We start from the raw sequence: 18,307 nt of genomic DNA on the forward strand, positions 1-18,307 counted from the left end.
TCATAATCTTGAAAATGGACTGAAAAAGTTGGTGATCCCACTTTTTTGATATAAACTCAATGAAATGAAAATGATTACATTACATACATACATTTGCAGAGAAGACATACTGCAATTTTTTTCAGAATATATATGACCAATTATACTTTGAAACAAATAATCAAACGTTTTTTAAAAATTTCCAAAATGTACTAATTCCTCTGCATTACACAGTGATAACAAAATGTAAATATAAGAAAGGTCATTCAGCCCACGAAGCCCACTTCCTTCAACAAACCATGTACAACTTGCAATATCATGGACTCTCCCCAAATGCCAACTAAATTATGTAATAAAATGATTATCTACCAACTCTATATATCCTAGCCGAAGAATAAACAATTGTTGATCAAAATAGTTGTGTCTTAAAAATTATAATATCTTATGTTTCTTGTTTATAGGAGTTTTATTTCTGAAGTAAAACATACTGCCACCTGGATATGTAAGAAAACAAGGAAGATTATAGTTTAAGGAAAGAAAGATATAAAAAAATTTTATTATATATTTTGCTTGTTGGATGTGCAGTGTGTTTTTAAAAATCAGTGAATTATGGATAAGAAGAACTGGAAAGACAACAGCAGTGTTTTTTGGGGGGTGGGTGGCAGTTTGGAGTAAGAGTGGTGTGTAGGAATTCACTGGAAATTTGTTAAAATTGAGAAACCAAGAAGAACAGCCATATAGCTAAATAGTTACGCGACCCCCGAGCTTTGAGCGATAAGGGAATAAAGGTTTATGGGGAGCGTGCAGGGAAGTGGAGCTGATTCCATGATCAGATCAGGCATGATCTTATTAAATGGCGGAGCAGGCTCGAGGGGCCAAATGGCCTATCCCTGCTCATATTTCTTATGTTCTTATGTTCTAGTGCATTACATCACCAAGATTGAAAAGAGTAATGGAGAAGCTAAGGTAAATCAAGAAATAATGTCTAGGTGATGCAAAGTTTTTAATTTTTAAAGCCTGAAAATTGTAGGAGAAAGACTGTGATGATTTCTACAGTTTTGAGGTTGAAGAGATGGGCATTGAGTGGGCTTTTGAAGGTAGCGATGTAGTTGGCAAGGCAGAGAGAGAATTAGCAAGGGAGTTTCAGAGCACAGGGCCATCATTTCTGAGGGACTGGGGATAAAGCGTAACCCAGCATTAGAGAAATGGAGAGGACATGGGCTGGAGGGTAAAACCACTGAGGGATTTGAAAGCGAAGTCAAGAATTTTGAAGTCCATTCTTTTGGACACAGGATGGAGAAGGGTGGTGGGACTTTATGTGGGTGAAAATACAGGCTATGGTATTTTCAATAAGTTGTAACTTGCAGGAATACCAGTTGGATGGTATTACATAAGTGAAGCTTTGAGGTGATGAAGGCATGGTCTATAAAGTTTCAGCTATGTTGAATGGGAGATGGGACTGGATGTGGGCATTGCTGCAGAGGGAAAAGAATGTGGTCTTGGTAGAATAAATGTGGGTATGGAGGCTGGGCCCAGGGTCAAGTAGCTCTCCAAAGCCTGAACCTGTGGTGGCAGCCGGGGAAGGTGAAGGAATCTGGGCCAGAAGCATAGGTGCTGGCAGGAGCCAATGAGGATGGCATCACGGAGGATGACTTCATTATTCCTGCCATCAAGCTGGAGTAAATGTTTGCTCATAGAGGTCTTGATCTCCAACAGGCAGTTGGACAGTGTAGCAACAGCTTTTGTATCAATGGAGAAGGTAGAAAGTTGGAGCTAAATGTTGCCAACATGTGGAAGGTTACTTCACACTTCTAGATATCACCAAGGGGTAGTATGTAAATAGTGCAATGGAGGAGACGAAGGATGGATCTCTGGGGTGCATCAGAGGTGACCATGAGGAGTAGCAGTTGCATTGTGATGGAGATAAGTGGAACCAAGAGACAGTAGTTCCAGAGATGGACTGCAGAAGGGAGATGTTGGACAAAGTCAGAGGAACACTGACCATAATAATATTGGCAAAATAAAGAAAGGTTTTTTTCAGCAGTGTGATGAGTTCAAGGGTGGAGGTAAGATAGGGATCACAAATCAGACAAGCTTTTACGTGTATCCTATACAGGAATGTCTTCTTCTTCTTAGGCAGTCCCTCGGAGTCGAGGATGACTTATCATCATCATAGGCAGTCCCTCGAAATCGAGGAAGACTTGCTACCACTCCAAAAATGAGTTCTCAGGTGACTGTGCAGTCCAATATGGGAATTACAGTCTTTGTCACAGGTGGGACAAACAGTCGTTGAAGGAAAGGGTGGGTGGGGAGTCTGGTTTTTCCTCTGCCTGCGCTTGTCCTCCTCATGCTCTCAGCGACAAGACTCGAGGTGCTCAGCGCCCTCCCGGATGCTCTTCTTCCACTTAGGACGGTCTTGGGCCAGGGATTCCCAGGTGCCGGTGCACTTTATCAAGGAGGCTTTGAGGTTGTCCTTGAAACGTTTCCTCTGCCCACCTGGGGCTCGCCTGCCGTGTAGGAGTTCCGAATAGAGCGCCTGACCATTTTCCATACCTCGGGAGCCTACTATCGGCAAGGGCCTACTATCAGCATCGATGACGAGATCCAACACTGCCTCCAGTGCGCCAGCGCAGCCTTCGGTCACCTGAGGAAGAGAGTGTTCGAAGACCAGGACCTTAACAAGCTTGTGGTCTACAGGGTAGTAGTGACACCTGCCCTCCTATATGGCTCAGAGACATGGACCATATACAGTAGACACCTCAAAGCACTGGAGAAATACCACCAACGCTGCCTCTGCAAGATCCTGTGAACCCATTGGGAGGATAGATGCACCAACGTCAGTATTCTCGATCAGGCCAACATCCCCAGCATCGAAGCACTGACCACACTCGATCAGCTCTGTTGGGTGGGCCACATCGTCCGCATGCCTGACTCGAGACTCCCAATGCAAGCGCTCTATTTGAGGATGACTTATAAGAGTCAGGCTATACCAGTCCACCCAATTTTGATGCTGTGGTCTGGTTCACTTAAGATCAGTCAGACTGTAAGTACCCCTAAACTATTTTAACAAGTTATGCTCAAAAGTGTCAGTATAGAAGTGTTTAAGTTATTCCCTCCTGGCTCCAGCGAACAGATGAGCTATACCGATCAGCAAGGTTCCAAATGATATCCGGATTCATGCTGAGTGATCTGATCTCAGCCACTTTAGCAGTAGGCGGTTCTAAAATTCCCACCAGTGTCCCTGGGTTCGGGAGTGGAAAAGTAACTTAGGAGTAATTGCCCCATGATTGAATGGCCTGGCAACACTATCTAACTTTTCACGGGAAGAATGGTTACTTGGTTGAGGCATCGCCGACAGAACTAGGTTCCAGCAGGAAATCAAGTCTGCGGGAGATCAGGAGGACGGAAGAAATTGGGGCCGAAATCATCTTAGTTTGGAATCAAATAACCAAGGATTTTTTGACGAAGTACTTCAGGAATTCAGCCCAAACACCGAAAGGGTGGGAGCGTTCATAAATAGGTCGTGCAAATATTGACGTTTCTGGTTGAGTTACAGTTCCCGATGAGAAACGTATTTGTATATTTCCTTTAAAAATAAGATACAATATAACCCAACCATTTCATATTTGTAACTCTGTAAAAGTAAAAAGAAAAGCTGCAATAAAGAAGCAATTTTTAAGAATGACGCGAATGTTTAAAAAATCCCACGCAGGGCATGTTGAGCGGCGGAGTATTTGCACAGCTTCTGCTGCACTGTCCTCTCCCCACGCCTCCTTCTCTTGGTGTACTGCAGTCGGCCACCGGGTTGGATGTTGTCCTATTTTGGTAATCGGACGGCCCCTAAACCTAGACTTGGGACTGACTGGCTTGTGTTTGTGAGTGGGATACACACACAGTGTTAAACGGATGAAATGCTGTATATGAACATCACTGTTCGGAGTCCAGTGCTGTGTCGCGAGTTTGAAATTAAAAAAAAAATTAATGTAATTTCTTTGCAATCCCGGAAATAGAAGATGCAGAGGGAGAACCGAGGAGCGATTGTTTGAAGTCTCCCATGTGGGCGAGAGGAAGCCCGGCTGCTACGCTGTAGCGAGACGAGCGGCGGGAACAGTATTGCTGAAGGCAGCGAGTGCAGGAGCCCCGCTCTGAACATGAGCCTGGACAAGAAGGAGGCAGCAGCCGCGGCTAAGGCAGTCGCTGAAGGCGACGGTGGCGCCTTGGCCATCCCGGTGCCGCTCCTCTCCCCGGCCACTTTCACCACCAGCCCCGGCAGCAGCGTCCCGGCCGGCACCTATTGGCAGGATCATACGGCGGCCGCTTCGGCGCCCTCCTTGGTGCCGGCGGCTCGACTCAAGAACCGACCAACCACGGTTGTCTATGTGGTGAACGAGGCGGCTCAGCTGCAGCTGGCCGAGAGCCTGGCTTTGCAGTGTTTGAGGGAGGCGTGCGAGAATGTCAGCGCTTCCCTGCAGACCGTGCCGTTCGAGAAGCTGGACTTCGGCGAGACCGCAGTCTTGGACTATTTTTACAACGCAGGTAAGGCGAGAGATGGAAGGACACCAGGCTGCAGCGAACCGCTGTCCACGATTGCAGCTCAGAGCTGCTGCAATACTTGCTATGGACTAGTGTCCCCCTGCTGTTCTATTTGGTGTGTCTCGCTGTTCTGGTGAAATTGGAGGCAAAGTACCAACAAATGTGACTTTTTAAACCTTATCCAGACTGTAACTGATTCACGGTTGAGTGCTTGGATAGACAACTTCATTCGGCGCGTTATATCGCGCAAAATAAGCAGGAAATGAAAACTTAAAGCAGCATCTCATTTAAAAGAGACAAGGTTGGTGTTGATTCACTTGACACTTTCTGTGAGTCTGGCTGTGTAGCTCTGCTTTGTTGTAAAGTACACTCTCATAACTATAACTTGAGTGGTGTTGATCACTAAGAAAGATTAAGAATTGAACCAGTGTTTGTTTAAACTTGTTGTTAGATGTTCTGTGCATAGCCTGAATGTTCAGTAATACTCACGCTCGGTACGATGGTGTAATGTGTAGCAAATACACCAGGCGCAGATTCATCAATTGTGATACATTGCAGTCTGTTCAGTAACATTGTGTTCAAGGCACCCTGTATTTGTGCTGGAAATTAATGAAACTATGACCGAACTTTTGGCAAAATATTCTCAATTATTTTTTGTAGTGCTGGTATATGAAGTTGCTTCAATGTTATTACACGTTGTGGTTGGAACCATGCCATTTTTGTTTCTGTCCTTAATCCAGATTTAAAACAAGTGTGTACCATTGGGTTGTGTGCCATGTCGATAGAGCTATAGAGGTAACAGAACACTGCTTGCAGTTAAATCAATATACTGTGAGGTTCAGCTGTGTTTGCCTGAGTGATACTGATCCGTGACTGCAGTTGGACGTTGTGGGTTTAGACTGGTTAGACTGCTGGGCTCCTCTTTAAATGGTGCTTTTTCTGACTTAAAAACATACTAAATTTCTGTAGCGCCTTTTATGATGTCCCAAAGTGTTTTACAGCCAATGAAGTACTTTTGAAGTGTAGTCATTGTTGTAATGTAGAAACGCGGCAGCCAATTTGCGCACAGCAAGCTCCCACATACAGCAATGTGCTAATGACCAGTTGATCTTTTTGTGATTAAGGGATAAATATTGAGCAGGACACTGGGGGTAACTCCACTGCTCTCCTTTGAAAAAATCCTATGGGATCTTTCACATCCACCTGAGAGCAGACGGGCCTCGATTTAATGTCAAATCCGTAAAAAGACACCTCTGACAGTGCAGCTCTCCCTCAGCACGGCACTGGAGTGTCAGCCTAGATTTGAATGCTTAATTCTCTGGAAACATAGAAACATAGAAAATAGGTGCAGTAGCAGGCCATTCAGCCCTTCTAGCCTGCACCGCCATTCAATGAGTTCATGGCTGAACATGAAACTTCAGTACCCCCTTCCTGCTTTCTCGCCATAACCCTTGATCCCCCGAGTAGTAAGGACTTCATCTAACTCCCTTTTGAATATATTTAGTGAATTGGCCTCAACTACTTTCTGTGGTAGAGAATTCCACAGGTTCACCACTCTCTGGGTGAAGAAGTTTCTCCTCATCTCGGTCCTAAATGGCTTACCCCTTATCCTTAGACTGTGACCCCTGGTTCTGGACTTCCCCAACATTGGGAACATTCTTCCTGCATCTAACCTGTCTAAACCCGTCAGAATTTTGAACGTTTCTATGAGGTCCCCTCTCATTCTTCTGAACTCCAGTGAATACAAGCCCAGTTGATCCAGTCTTTCTTGATAGGTCAGTCCCACCATCCCGGGAATCAGTCTGGTGAATCTTCGCTGCACTCCCTCAATAGCAAGAATGTCCTTCCTCAAGTTAGGAGACCAAAACTGTACACAATACTCCAGGTGTGGCCTCACCAAGGCCCTGTACAACTGTAGCAACACCTCCCTGCCCCTGTATTCAAATCCTCTCGCTATGAAGGCCAACATGCCATTTGCTTTCTTAACCGCCTGCTGCACCTGCATGCTAACCTTCAATGACTGATGTACCATGACACCCAGGTCTCGTTGCACCTTCCCTTTTCCTAATCTGTCACCATTCAGATAATAGTCTGTCTCTCTGTTTTTACCACCAAAGTGGATAACCTCACATTTATCCACATTATACTTCATCTGCCATGCATTTGCCCACTCACCTAACCTATCCAAGTCACTCTGCAGCCTCATAGCATCCTCCTCGCAGCTCACACTGCCACCCAACTTAGTGTCATCCGCAAATTTGGAGATACTGCATTTAATCCCCTCGTCTAAATCATTAATGTACAATGTAAACAGCTGGGGCCCCAGCACAGAACCTTGCGGCACCCCACTAGTCACTGCCTGCCATTCTGAAAAGTACCCATTTACTCCTACTCTTTGCTTCCTGTCTGACAACCAGTTCTCAATTCACGTCAGCACACTACCCCCAATCCCATGTGCTTTAACTTTGCACATTAATCTCTTGTGTGGGACCTTGTCGAAAGCCTTCTGAAAGTCCAAATATACCACATCAACTGGTTCTCCTTTGTCCACTTTACTGGAAACATCCTCAAAAAATTCCAGAAGATTTGTCAAGCATGATTTCCCTTTCACAAATCCATGCTGACTTGGACCTATCATGTCACCATTTTCCAGATGCACTGCTATGACATCCTTAATAATTGATTCCATCAATTTACTCACTACTGAGGTCAGGCTGACCGGTCTATAATTCCCTGCTTTCTCTCTCCCTTCTTTTTTAAAAAGTGGGGTTACATTGGCTACCCTCCACTCCATAGGAACTGATCCAGAGTCAATGGAATGTTGGAAAATGACTGTCAATGCATCCGCTATTTCCAAGGCCACCTCCTTAAGTACTCTGGGATGCAGTCCATCAGGCCCTGGGAATTTATCGGCCTTCAATCCCATCAATTTCCCCAACACAATTTCCCGACTAATAAAGATTTCCTTCAGTTCCCCCTCCTTACTAGACCCTCTGACCCCTTTTATATCCGGAAGGTTGTTTGTATCCTCCTTAGTGAATACCGAACCAAAGTACTTGTTCAATTGGTCTGCCATTTCTTTGTTCCCCGTTATGACTTCCCCTGATTCTGACTGCAGGGGACCTACGTTTGTCTTTACTAACCTTTTTCTCTTTACATACCTATAGAAACTTTTGCAATCCACCTTAATGTTCCCTGCAAGCTTCTTCTCGTACTCCATTTTCCCTGCCCTAATCAAACCCTTTGTCCTCCTCTGCTGAGTTCTAAATTTCTCCCAGTCCCCACAAACTTCTGACTTTGAGGCGAATGAGCCACCCACTGAGCCATAGCTGACAAACATTTAACATATATATTTTCCCCAAGTTTTCACACACTCTCTTGTTTAAACAAATAGCAACTGCGGCAGAAATGGTAATGGTGGCAAAGGGATGTCAAAGTGAGAGCTTAAGCTGGAGTTGAAGTTGCTTTAGAGCTGGAGGTTAGTTTTTTATTATTTGTGTCAGATGTCAACGATATACATGGAGCAGCATATATCGTGTTTGAGAAATTCCATTTTACTTTTTAATTATAATGTGATTAGTTTTGAAATTTGTAAAGAATTCAATGGGGATTCTTTTCACACGCCCACCAAGCCACATTTATGCTTCAGTGGTTGGAGAGTGCAAGTGCACACAGACAAATGAGAAAGAAACTCTCAATCGCCCGGCACTCAGCTCACCAGTAGCCAGAAAACATGCAGCTTCGCCTCTGTAAACCTGGGAACGCTGCTGTCTCCCACTGCATCAATAGCAATGGGCCGGAATTTGCCATCAGCGGTGAAGAAATCTTCATACAAAGATCTAGTGATCTCTGTGGATTGATTTCAGCTCTCCCGAACTTTGTTTGAATCTTGCGCCAAATCAACTGAATCGACAGCAGCAGTGTTGTCATCAAGCAGGCTGAGTCGCCAATCTCAGTCAGCAAAATGCACAAATTCGAACTTACTTTTTATAAATTTTTCATAGAGCGAAATAAAGATTGGGACATTACATATAAGATTACTGCAGAAACTGAAATATCATGAACTTAAAAATATGTATATATATTTTAGAAACCATGTAATTCTTAATCATATTAATAGAAAAATTTGACATTCCACAAATATAAAAATTATTTTTTCAAGATCAGAATGGTTATTCAGCAGTCAATACACTGTTAATAACAGAGTTACACCTATTTAAACCCCCCCCCCCGAAAAAGTTAAGCCTTATTAACAGGGATATTCCAATGTATCAGGGAAAGTTTTCATCCTTCAGATGATTTGAATTGCGCTAGGGAGTTCTACAGCGCAGCCTGTGGTGGAGCAGGCAACTTCAGGATTTCCACGTTTAACTGCACGTGTCTAAATCCTGAAGTTTCCATTTCAGAGGGCCAATGACGGCGAACGCTGACAGTTTCGCGATGATCACCTTCGCAAAATCTGGACCAATATATCATTTACCACACTCTGCTGCTGTAGTAAGAGGCAGGACAGTGAATGGAGCATTAGTCTGCTATTTACTCCCACTCATGTTTACATTGAATATCCTATGGCTGGGGGTGAATGAAAAAAGAAAAATCAGATTTTGTTAACTGTCATAGCTAATAGTAAAGAAATTGACTAAAAAACTATTGTGCTGTTTTGCTAAGGCGCCTTGCAGGACATTGCGAATTTGAAGGAACACATGCTCAGGGACTTCTTTGTACTTGGCATTGGCCATGAAGTAATACTTCGCAAACTTTTGACTGTAGAGACCCTAACCTTGAATAAAGCCATAGCGATAGCCCAGGTGTTTATCGCCACCAGTGACAATATCAAACAAATTTCTCAGCACACGAGTGCTGCTGCAAGTACTGTGAACAAAATAACATTGTTTTCGAATCGAAATGTACAGGGCAGGACTTGCACACCTGCAGCTGTATGTCCGCAGATGACTCCGAGTCCACCATCAAGGGTGGTGAATATAAGGCCATTAACACCTTGTTGACGCTGCGGGGGTGATCATTGTTTCCATTCATGCCGCTTCAAAGGATACATTTACAAGGGCTGTGGAACAATGGGACACCTCCAACGTATGTGCAGGTGAGCTGCAAACCCTGTTAATCCTGCAAACCACCATGTTGCAGAGGAGGACAGATCCACGGTGGATCATGACGAACCAGAGCCTCAGACCGAGGAGGCAGATGTGTATGGAGTGCACACATTTACCACAGTGGCCCCCGATAATGCTGAAGGTTGAATTAAATGGACTCACAGTGTCCATGGAGCTGGACATGGGCGCAAGCCAGTCCATAATGAGCAAAAAGACTTTCGATAAATTGTGGTGCAGCAAGGCCTCAAGGCCAGTTCTGACTCCCATTCGTACTAAACTGAGAACGTACACAAAGGAATTGATTCCCGTAATCGGCAGTGCTACCGTAAAGGTCTCCCATGATGGAGCGGTGCATGAGTTACCCCTCTGGGTGGTACCGGGCGATGGCCCCACGCTGTTCAGCAGGAGCTGGCTGGGAAAGATACGCTGGAACTGGGACGACGTCCAAGCACTTTCGTCCGTCGACAACACCTCTTGTGCCCAGGTCCGAAGCGGGTTCCCCTCGCTGTTTGAGCCAGGCATCGGGAAGTTCCAAGGAGCAAAAATGCAGATCCACCTGATACTGGGAGCGTGACCCATCCATCACCAGGTGAGAGCAGTACCTTACATGATGAGCGAGGGTATGGAGATCGAACTGGACAGGCTGCAATAAGAGGGCATCATTTTACTGATCGAATTCAAAGAGTGGGCCAGTCCGATTGTGCCAATCCACAAGGGAGACGGCACCGTCAGAATCTGTGGTGATTACAAAGTAATTATCAATCACTTCTCACTGCAGGATCAATACCCGCTACCGAAGGCAGACGACCTAGTTACGACGCTGGCGGGAGGGAAAACATTTACGAAGCTGGACTTGACCTCGGCCTATATGACGCAGGAGCTGGAGGAATCATCGAAAGGCCTCACCTGCATCAACACACACAAAGATCTCTTCATTTACAACAGATGCCCGTTTGGGATTCGATCGGTCGCGGCAATATTCCAGAGGAACATGGAAAGCTTGCTGAAGCCGGCCCTGCGCACCATGGTCTTCCAGGACGACATCTTGGTTACAGGTCGAGACACCGTCAAGCACCTGCAGAACCTGGAGGAGGTTCTTAGTCAACTCAACCGCGTGGGGCTCGGGTTAAAACGCTCAGTTTTTTTTTAATGCCAAAGTGCAAAATCTCTCTCTTTCCAACATTATACTCCATCTGCCAAATGTTTGCCGAATCACTTAACCTGTCTATGCCTTTTGCAGATTTTTTGTGTCCTCCTCACACACTGCTTTTTCTCCCATCTTTGTATCGTCAGCAAACTTGGCTACGTTACACTCAGTCCCTTCTTCCAAGTCGTTAATATAGATTGTAAATAGTTGGGGTCCCAGCACTGATCCCTGCGGCACCCCACTAGTTATTGGTTGCCAGAGAATGAACCATTTATCCCGACCCTCTGTTTTCTGTTAGCCAGTCCTCTATCCATGGTAATATATTAGTCCAAACCTGTGAACTTTTATCTTGTGCAGTAACCTTTTATGTGGCACCTTATTGAATGCCTTCTGGAAGTCCAAATACACCTCATCCATTGGTTCCCCTTTATCCACCCTGTTCGTTACATCCTCAAAGAATTCCAGAAAATTTGTCAAACATGACTTCCCCTTCATAAATCCATGCTGACTCTGCCTGACCCAATTATGCTTTTCCAAATGTCCTGCTACTGCTTCTTTTATAATAGACTCCTCCAACATTTTCCCGACCACAGATGTTAGGCTAACTGATCTACAGTTTCCTGCTTTTTGTCTGCCTACTTTTTAAAATAGGGGTGTTACATTTGCAGTTTTCCAATCTGCTGGGACCTCCCCTGAATCCAGGGAATTTTGGTAAATTACAACCAATGCATCCACTATCCCTGCCGCGACTTCTCTTAAGACCCTAGGATGCAAGCCATCAGGTCCAGGGGATTTATCTGCCTTTAGTCCCATTATCTTACTGAGTACCACCTCCTTAGTGATTGTTAGATCTCTTAATTTCCAATGAAATACGAACTCCGGTTGTAGTTTTAATGTAACTTTATTCTGGCAGCAGCAACAAGCTTCTGGCTTTAAGCCAGGCCTTTGTCCTTCTGAGACCACGTGACCAAAATGGCTGTACTTATACCTGGTTCAATTTACAGAAAATAACTCTCCTTTGACCTTATTGGCTCAATTGATAGTCTTTTAACCTTTAATTGGCTCGTTACCCAAGGTCCTAAAATGTCAAGTTGATTGATGACTTAATGCAATGTGGTCTGTGTTCTTTCAAAACTGCAGCCAGGCTGCAGAGCTTGAATTCTCTATCAATCCCCCCTTTGATTCTTTCACAAACTGAATCATAAAACATCAGCTATCACTGGTTAAACATTCTACAAAATAATTACATACATGTTAATCGAGTTTCCTTCTAAAATTTGTTGATGTGTTTCGCCACATGTCCGGACTAGTAGCTTCCACACAAATTTACACCAACCCGAGTTCCATCGTGACCACAATGGAAGTCTGGTTTTAGTAGGTTAATTAACCTTATTCCAATTTAATCCAAATCAATATCTTAATTCAACCAGTAAACAACCTTCCCTTAAGCATAACATACCCCTGTGCCACTTACAGACGATCTGCTGGGACCTGCAAGGTGTCTCCCATGCGGGACAGCAGCTACAGCCGCCTGGTTGCAACAACATTTAATCAACATAAACAAACAATATAAAAGTAAAATAATTACAACAAATAGAATTAAACCTTCCACCAATGAAGTTCCTATTGAACCTAGCCATTCAGTGGCTCCGCTCCACAAAGTGAATGATGGGGGTTGCTTAAGTTTTTCTACCTCCTTTTGGATATGCTCCGCTAAGTGGGTAATTTCTTCGGAGCTATCTGGGATATATGTGCAACACTCAGTTCCGAGTAGAGCGCAAGTACCTCCTTTTTCAGCCAGGATGTAATCAAGGGCCAGTCTATTCTGTAGGGCTACAGTGTGGATTGCTACCATTTCTGCATTGATTTTAACTAGGGCCTCTGAGGTATCATTGGCTACCCATTCCACAACGGATGCCATGTTAATGGATTCCCTTGCCAGTCTGGCGGTCCCATACCTGGGGATCAGAATGGCAAAGAACCTCTCTGTTTCTGTGATAGCTCTCTTAGGACGGTGTAAATGTTCCGACAGTGACTTTATATGATACATATAAGGCACAATGTAGGCTAAATAGCAGGATCCCGTCCAATTCTGGGGCAGCCAAGGGTAGGCCTTGTGGCCACACACCCAGTAGGTGCCATTATAGACAATGAAGGTTAGCTGTTTCTTTGTCAGCAACACTCCGGGGCCTGTCCAGGCTTTTCCATCTGTTTTATTCAGAATCCCCGTTACGTTAAGAATTCCCACATCGGCCCAGTTTGGACGGTTCCGTGGCTTGATTATATTATAATTACGGGAGCAGTTACTATACCCCATATTTTGGCCTCCATTGATGTTTCTAATCAGACAGACCGATTCCCCCAGTCTTCCTATTCCCGTTGTATTAGTGATAACAAAAAATGGGGGCCGTTTGGAATTATTGCAGCATGGTTGGTATCCCCCTTCAAAGGTAGTCAGATTGTAACCTGCTGACTTCCATTTACGTGCCCAGTTTTCCGTATCCTGAAACGCATTGCCTGTTTTGTTTTGATTAATTATCCACTCAGCCATTTCCGAGATATTCAAGGGAACTGGCCTCAAGGGAATCCCTCCCTTTGAGTGAGTAGGAATATGCGCACACACCCAACAACTGGAAATGTTACCTTGTTTGGCATAAATGTATCACATATATAAAAAGGTATTTGCATGTAATTCCCTTGCTACTATACTATTTCCCTTTGGTGCAGAGGGTCAGCTAGTAAGAAGTAGGCAAATGCTTAGAATACCTACAATCAGTAATACAGTAAATTTATACATTTTGGCAAAAAGTAATTGTAAGGTCCCTCCCACTTGGCACCCAAAGGTTCTTTATGCAACTTTTTCACATACACCCAGACTCCCGGGATGATGTCGTGTCCTCCTTCGGGTGGATTACCCCAAGCTGCCGATACCTGTCAGGAAACAGAACTAATAGCATTGGTTAGGTTCTGACAATATGATAACAAAGTGTCACTCATTAAGTGAACATCAGCTTTCCTGAAATTGATAGTTCCTGGCAACGACATGGGTCTTCCTGTTATAATTTCAAATGGGCTTAGACCTGTAGTTCTGTTCGGGGTTGCCCTAATGCTACATATTGGTAGTGCCTGGGGCCATGGTGTTCCTTCGTGGTGATATTTGGCAAGCTGTTGTTTCAGAGTTCGATTCATTCGATCTACTTGTCCTGATGATTGTGGATGATAACGACAGTGTAAATCCCACGTAATGTTCAGTAACCTACAGACTTCTTGGCAGACAGCACCTGTGAAGTGTGTTCCCTGATCTGAGTCAATGCTACTCGGGACTCCCCATTGGGGAATGTAATCCTTACACAAGACCTTTGCAATGTGATTGGCTGTGGCTCTTTTAGTTGGGACAGCTTCTACCCATCTAGAGACTCTGTCGACCATGACAAGAATGTTAGTGTATCCTTGGCATGAAGGAAGAGATATATAATCAACCTGCAGATGCTGGAATGGTCCGACAGGGGCAGGGGGCCTCAGTTGGGGCATTACCGTGATGGGTCCAGAATTATTCTGCTATCAGCTGGGCATGTTTTTTAAATCCCCGACCCCACCAGCTTTTCTGGAACCGTGCCGTTATCTGTTGTGAGGCCAAATGTCTCCACGAGTGGATCTATTGGGCTAAAAAAGGCATAAGCGCTTGTGGCGCCACTGGCTTGTCGGTAACTCTTTGTCTCCAGACACCATCTTCACATAGCTTAATTTCTGCCTCAATCCATGTCCATTTTTCCTCTCTGGAGCACTCTCCTTGCATTGTTTGAAAGGACTCTGACACGAGACCGAGTGCTTTCAATCTGCACATCTGGGGTATGGTGAGAAAGCAGGAATGGGGTACTGAAGTTGCATGTTCAGCCATGAACTCATTGAATGGCAGTGCAGGCTAGAAGGGCCGAATGACCTACTCTTGCACCTATTTTCTATGTTTCTATGTTTCTGGAGGAATGCCTATGAGGCGGCATCTTTAGCTGCCTGGTTGGCTAGGGCATTTCCCTGTGCTTCTGTGGTATTTTCCTTGGTATGGGCCTTACACTTCAGGATGGACACTTCCTGAGCTAATTGTATGGCCTCCAATAAGTCTCGGACTTCTTTTCCATTTTGGATAGGTGTACCAGCAGCAGCGAGGAATTCTCTTTTCTGCCATAATAGACCAAAGTTGTGAGCGACTCTAAAAGCATAACGCAAATCTGTGTAGACATTAGCTGTCTGTCTTCTGCTATTCGACATGCTTCTGACAGGGCCCATAACTCGGCCTGTTGTGCTGACCTTCCTGAGGGTAAACATAATTTTGCCACTACCTCATATAAGGTTGTAACTGCCCATCCTGCTTTTCTGGTACCATTGTCAACAAAGGAGGAACCATCTGTAAGCAGGATGAGGTCTGGGTTGTGCAGAGGCTGCTCAGCTGCTAAGGCTGCTTCTTCTGTTTCTTTTAAAATCTCCATGCAGTCATGCTCTTCACATTCTCTCCCCTCTTGCTCCCTCGATTCTGACATCGGGAGCATAGTTGTGGGATTAACCGTGCTGGCCCGGACGATCTGGAGATTAGGAGCTTCCAAAACTGCTGTCCAGCGGGTCCATCTAGCTGGCGTCACCTGAGACATTTTATTCATAAAGAGCAAAGCATGTATGGTGTGGGGACACTTGACAATCAGCTTTTGGTCGAGGACTAGACCCGCAGTGATCATTACCGCTCGACATGTAGCTTCCATGGCCCTTAGGCAACTTCCCCATCCGAGGGCTACCGCATCCAGTTTTGCCGAATAATAGCCAATAGGTCTTTGCCAATCCCCGTGTTCTTGTGTCAGTATAGCTGTCATGTATCCTTCTTTCTCATGGACAAACAGGGTAAATGGCTTACCACTGTCGGGGATTCCCAGAGCCGGTGTCGAACACAAAGCCTTTTTCAAACTCGGGAAGGCCTTTTGCTGTTCCTTAGTGAGGGTGATGGCTTCTTTAGAGGCACGTTTCCCCTTTAAGATATCATTCAATGGCTGAGCAAGCTGTGTGAAGGAGTCAATCCAATTTCTGTTAAAGTTACACAATCCCAAAAAAGACCTTAGTTCCTGAATAGTGGTGGGTTTTTTAGCAGCCCGAATGGCTGCAATTCTATCCTGGGGTAAGTTCTCTCTTTCTTTGTGAAATCTTTTGTCCCAGGTATACAACCTCTTCTTGGGATATTTCTGCTTTGTCGATGCTGGCTTTATGTCCTTTCAGCCAAAGATGGTTCAGCAAAGCTCGTAAATCTTGTTCACGCTGTTCTTCCGTGTTTGAAGCTAGCAAGATATCGTCTACATATTGGATAACTGTGGATGACAGGGGAGGTAATTCTCGCAAATGCCTTTGTCAAGCCATGTGGAATACCGTAGGGCTGTTGTGGAAACCCTGCAGTAACCGGGTCCAAGTATACTGTTGTCCTTGGACCGTGAAAGCAAACCACTGTTGAACCTCCGGTGCCAGAGGCATCGACCAAAATCCGTTGGCCATATCTATAACCGAGAAATATTTATGTTCCGGTTTGGGGGCATTAAAAATGGTGGAGGGATCTGCGACCAGAGGAGCTTTTTGATCAATACACTGGTTAGCTTTCCTATAATCGACAGTCAAACGGCAAGTCTCATTAGATTTCTGTACCGGCCACACGGAGTTATTGGAGGAGCTATGCGTTTGCACCCCTTGATTCTCCAATTGCTGAATAACCGGTAAGATTCCCGCGATGGCAGTTGGACTGATGGGATACTGTTTAGTGCATGGAGGCTTGGTCCTTGTAAATGACGCAGGCTCCATCTGGAATAGGCCACAATCGTTCTTATCTTTAGCCCATATCGGGTGTTCCTTCAATTCTTCTTTCTTCAAAGTTCTAATTGACCATGTCACCCGACCATCCTCGAAATGCAACAATGAATCTACTTGGATTCGACTGTCCATTCCCAAAAGGGGTTGATCTACGGGCCTATCCAGACCGGCGTGGTTAGTTCATGTGGACCCAGCCCTATAAGTACCGGTGTTGTCCTTTTAATTTCCATTTTATGGCCCCCAACTCCATAGGCTGTATGTGCCCTACCATCCAACTGCCATATTGTAGGGGTAAGCATGTTAATTCCGCCCCTGTGTCTAAAAGACAGTCCACATCCTTATCGCTCACCCTCACAGTTATATATAGCCCATCTCCCCTTTATTGTATTAGTGCGAGGAGGGGGGCCAGTGTGGGCTCTAATCGTTTTTTGCTATCCCAAGTAACTCCTTCTGTTGTTGTATTGTCAGTCGCTTAAATGCTTCTATGAGGTCATTATCTTGTGACAAGCCTGGTTTGTTGGCTGAATTGTATCCCTGGCTGCGTCATCTTCCCCGACCACGACCTTGCTGTTTTGCCCTGCACGTCTTGGCCCAGTGACCTTCTGTCCCACAATAATGACATTTTCCGGGTAATTTTCCTGATAACTGTTTATCGGAATCCTGGGATTTCTATCCCACAGCCTGCAGGGCTCGGACTTTAGCTCCCATATCCCGATCTAATTGGTTACATCGATCCACCAATGCTGCAAAGGTAGTTTCTCTACCTTCCCAGTCCGGTAACACTACCCTAAGCATTTTGGACAGTTCTGGCTTTAGACCTGTCACGAAAGCTGCTTTCAGGGGTCCAAACACTTGTTCATCCATTTCCTCATCCGTATTATTCATCCCGAATGTTCGAGCCACGTGCATTTAAACCGCTCGTAATACTCCAGGATCTCCTCTGTTCCTTTCTGTTGGCAGGCTGCAATTTTTCCCCAGTCTGTCTTGGCTGGACTGAAGGCTTGCAGCCAGTGTCTAATCGCCTCCCATCCTGCGTTTAATTCTTGCTCATCCTGCTCCAAAGCTTCTTCTACCTTGTCGTGCAATTTTCTTCCCTGTGTTTTTGGCACCATTATGGTCAAAATTTGCACTCCGTCCCAGGGATGAAGTTAATATATATTTCTTAAGCGGTCCAATTGGTCCCACGTTTTCACTCCCCCTTTCTTTGGATTGGGCAACTCCTTGGACCATTTATCAATTTTCTCTGGGTCTGCCGGATGATGAAATAAGTATTCTGCATGCACCCTTTTCCTCGTTTTTTTGGTTCCGCCCTCATCTGCAGTCTCTTCTGATTTGACTACAACTCGTCTTTTTTTAAATGGGGCAAAGCGCACCCCTCATTCTTCATCCTCCGACCCTGTATCGTCAGAGGATTCAGAATCCGTATCTATTCCTTGGTCGTGTCTTCGGGTTTGCGCTTTTAATTTATCCAAACATGGGTACCCTGGGAATTGACCGATACATTTTCCTTTTCCTATTACTGTCTCTTGACCTAGTGATTTTTTCCATTCTTTAATTTCACCTTTAAGATCTTTAACTTCCGCTTCCGACTTTTCAAGTTCAAATCTTTTCTGTCGCAGCTATGCACAAACAGCTTGAAATTGGTCCTTTGTACTGGTCAGTTCTCGATCATGTTGGGAACGCATTATAATTTCATTCCGCT

General features: G+C 44.9%; 1 protein-coding gene across 4 annotated transcripts in view; it reads left to right on the plus strand.

The window, feature by feature from the left end:
• The window catches only part of map3k5 (mitogen-activated protein kinase kinase kinase 5), a 301,679-nt gene that overhangs the window by 32,299 nt on the left and 251,073 nt on the right, over nucleotides 1–18,307 (plus strand). For 2 of the 4 annotated variants that reach the window (XM_070885460.1, XM_070885463.1), the window contains exon 1: nucleotides 3,823–4,515. The exons of 1 other annotated variant lie outside the window; for it this stretch is intronic. In XM_070885460.1, the coding sequence (XP_070741561.1) occupies nucleotides 4,131–4,515 (385 nt within the window). In that variant the 5' untranslated portion in view covers nucleotides 3,823–4,130. Of the gene's footprint in view, nucleotides 1–3,822; nucleotides 4,516–4,538; nucleotides 4,814–18,307 lie in introns of those variants that run through there. One more of the 4 variants, XM_070885462.1, reaches the window with a different exon arrangement.

The sequence above is a fragment of the Pristiophorus japonicus genome, chromosome 7 (genome assembly GCF_044704955.1).
Source record: "Pristiophorus japonicus isolate sPriJap1 chromosome 7, sPriJap1.hap1, whole genome shotgun sequence".
Classification (NCBI taxonomy): domain Eukaryota; kingdom Metazoa; phylum Chordata; class Chondrichthyes; family Pristiophoridae; genus Pristiophorus; species Pristiophorus japonicus.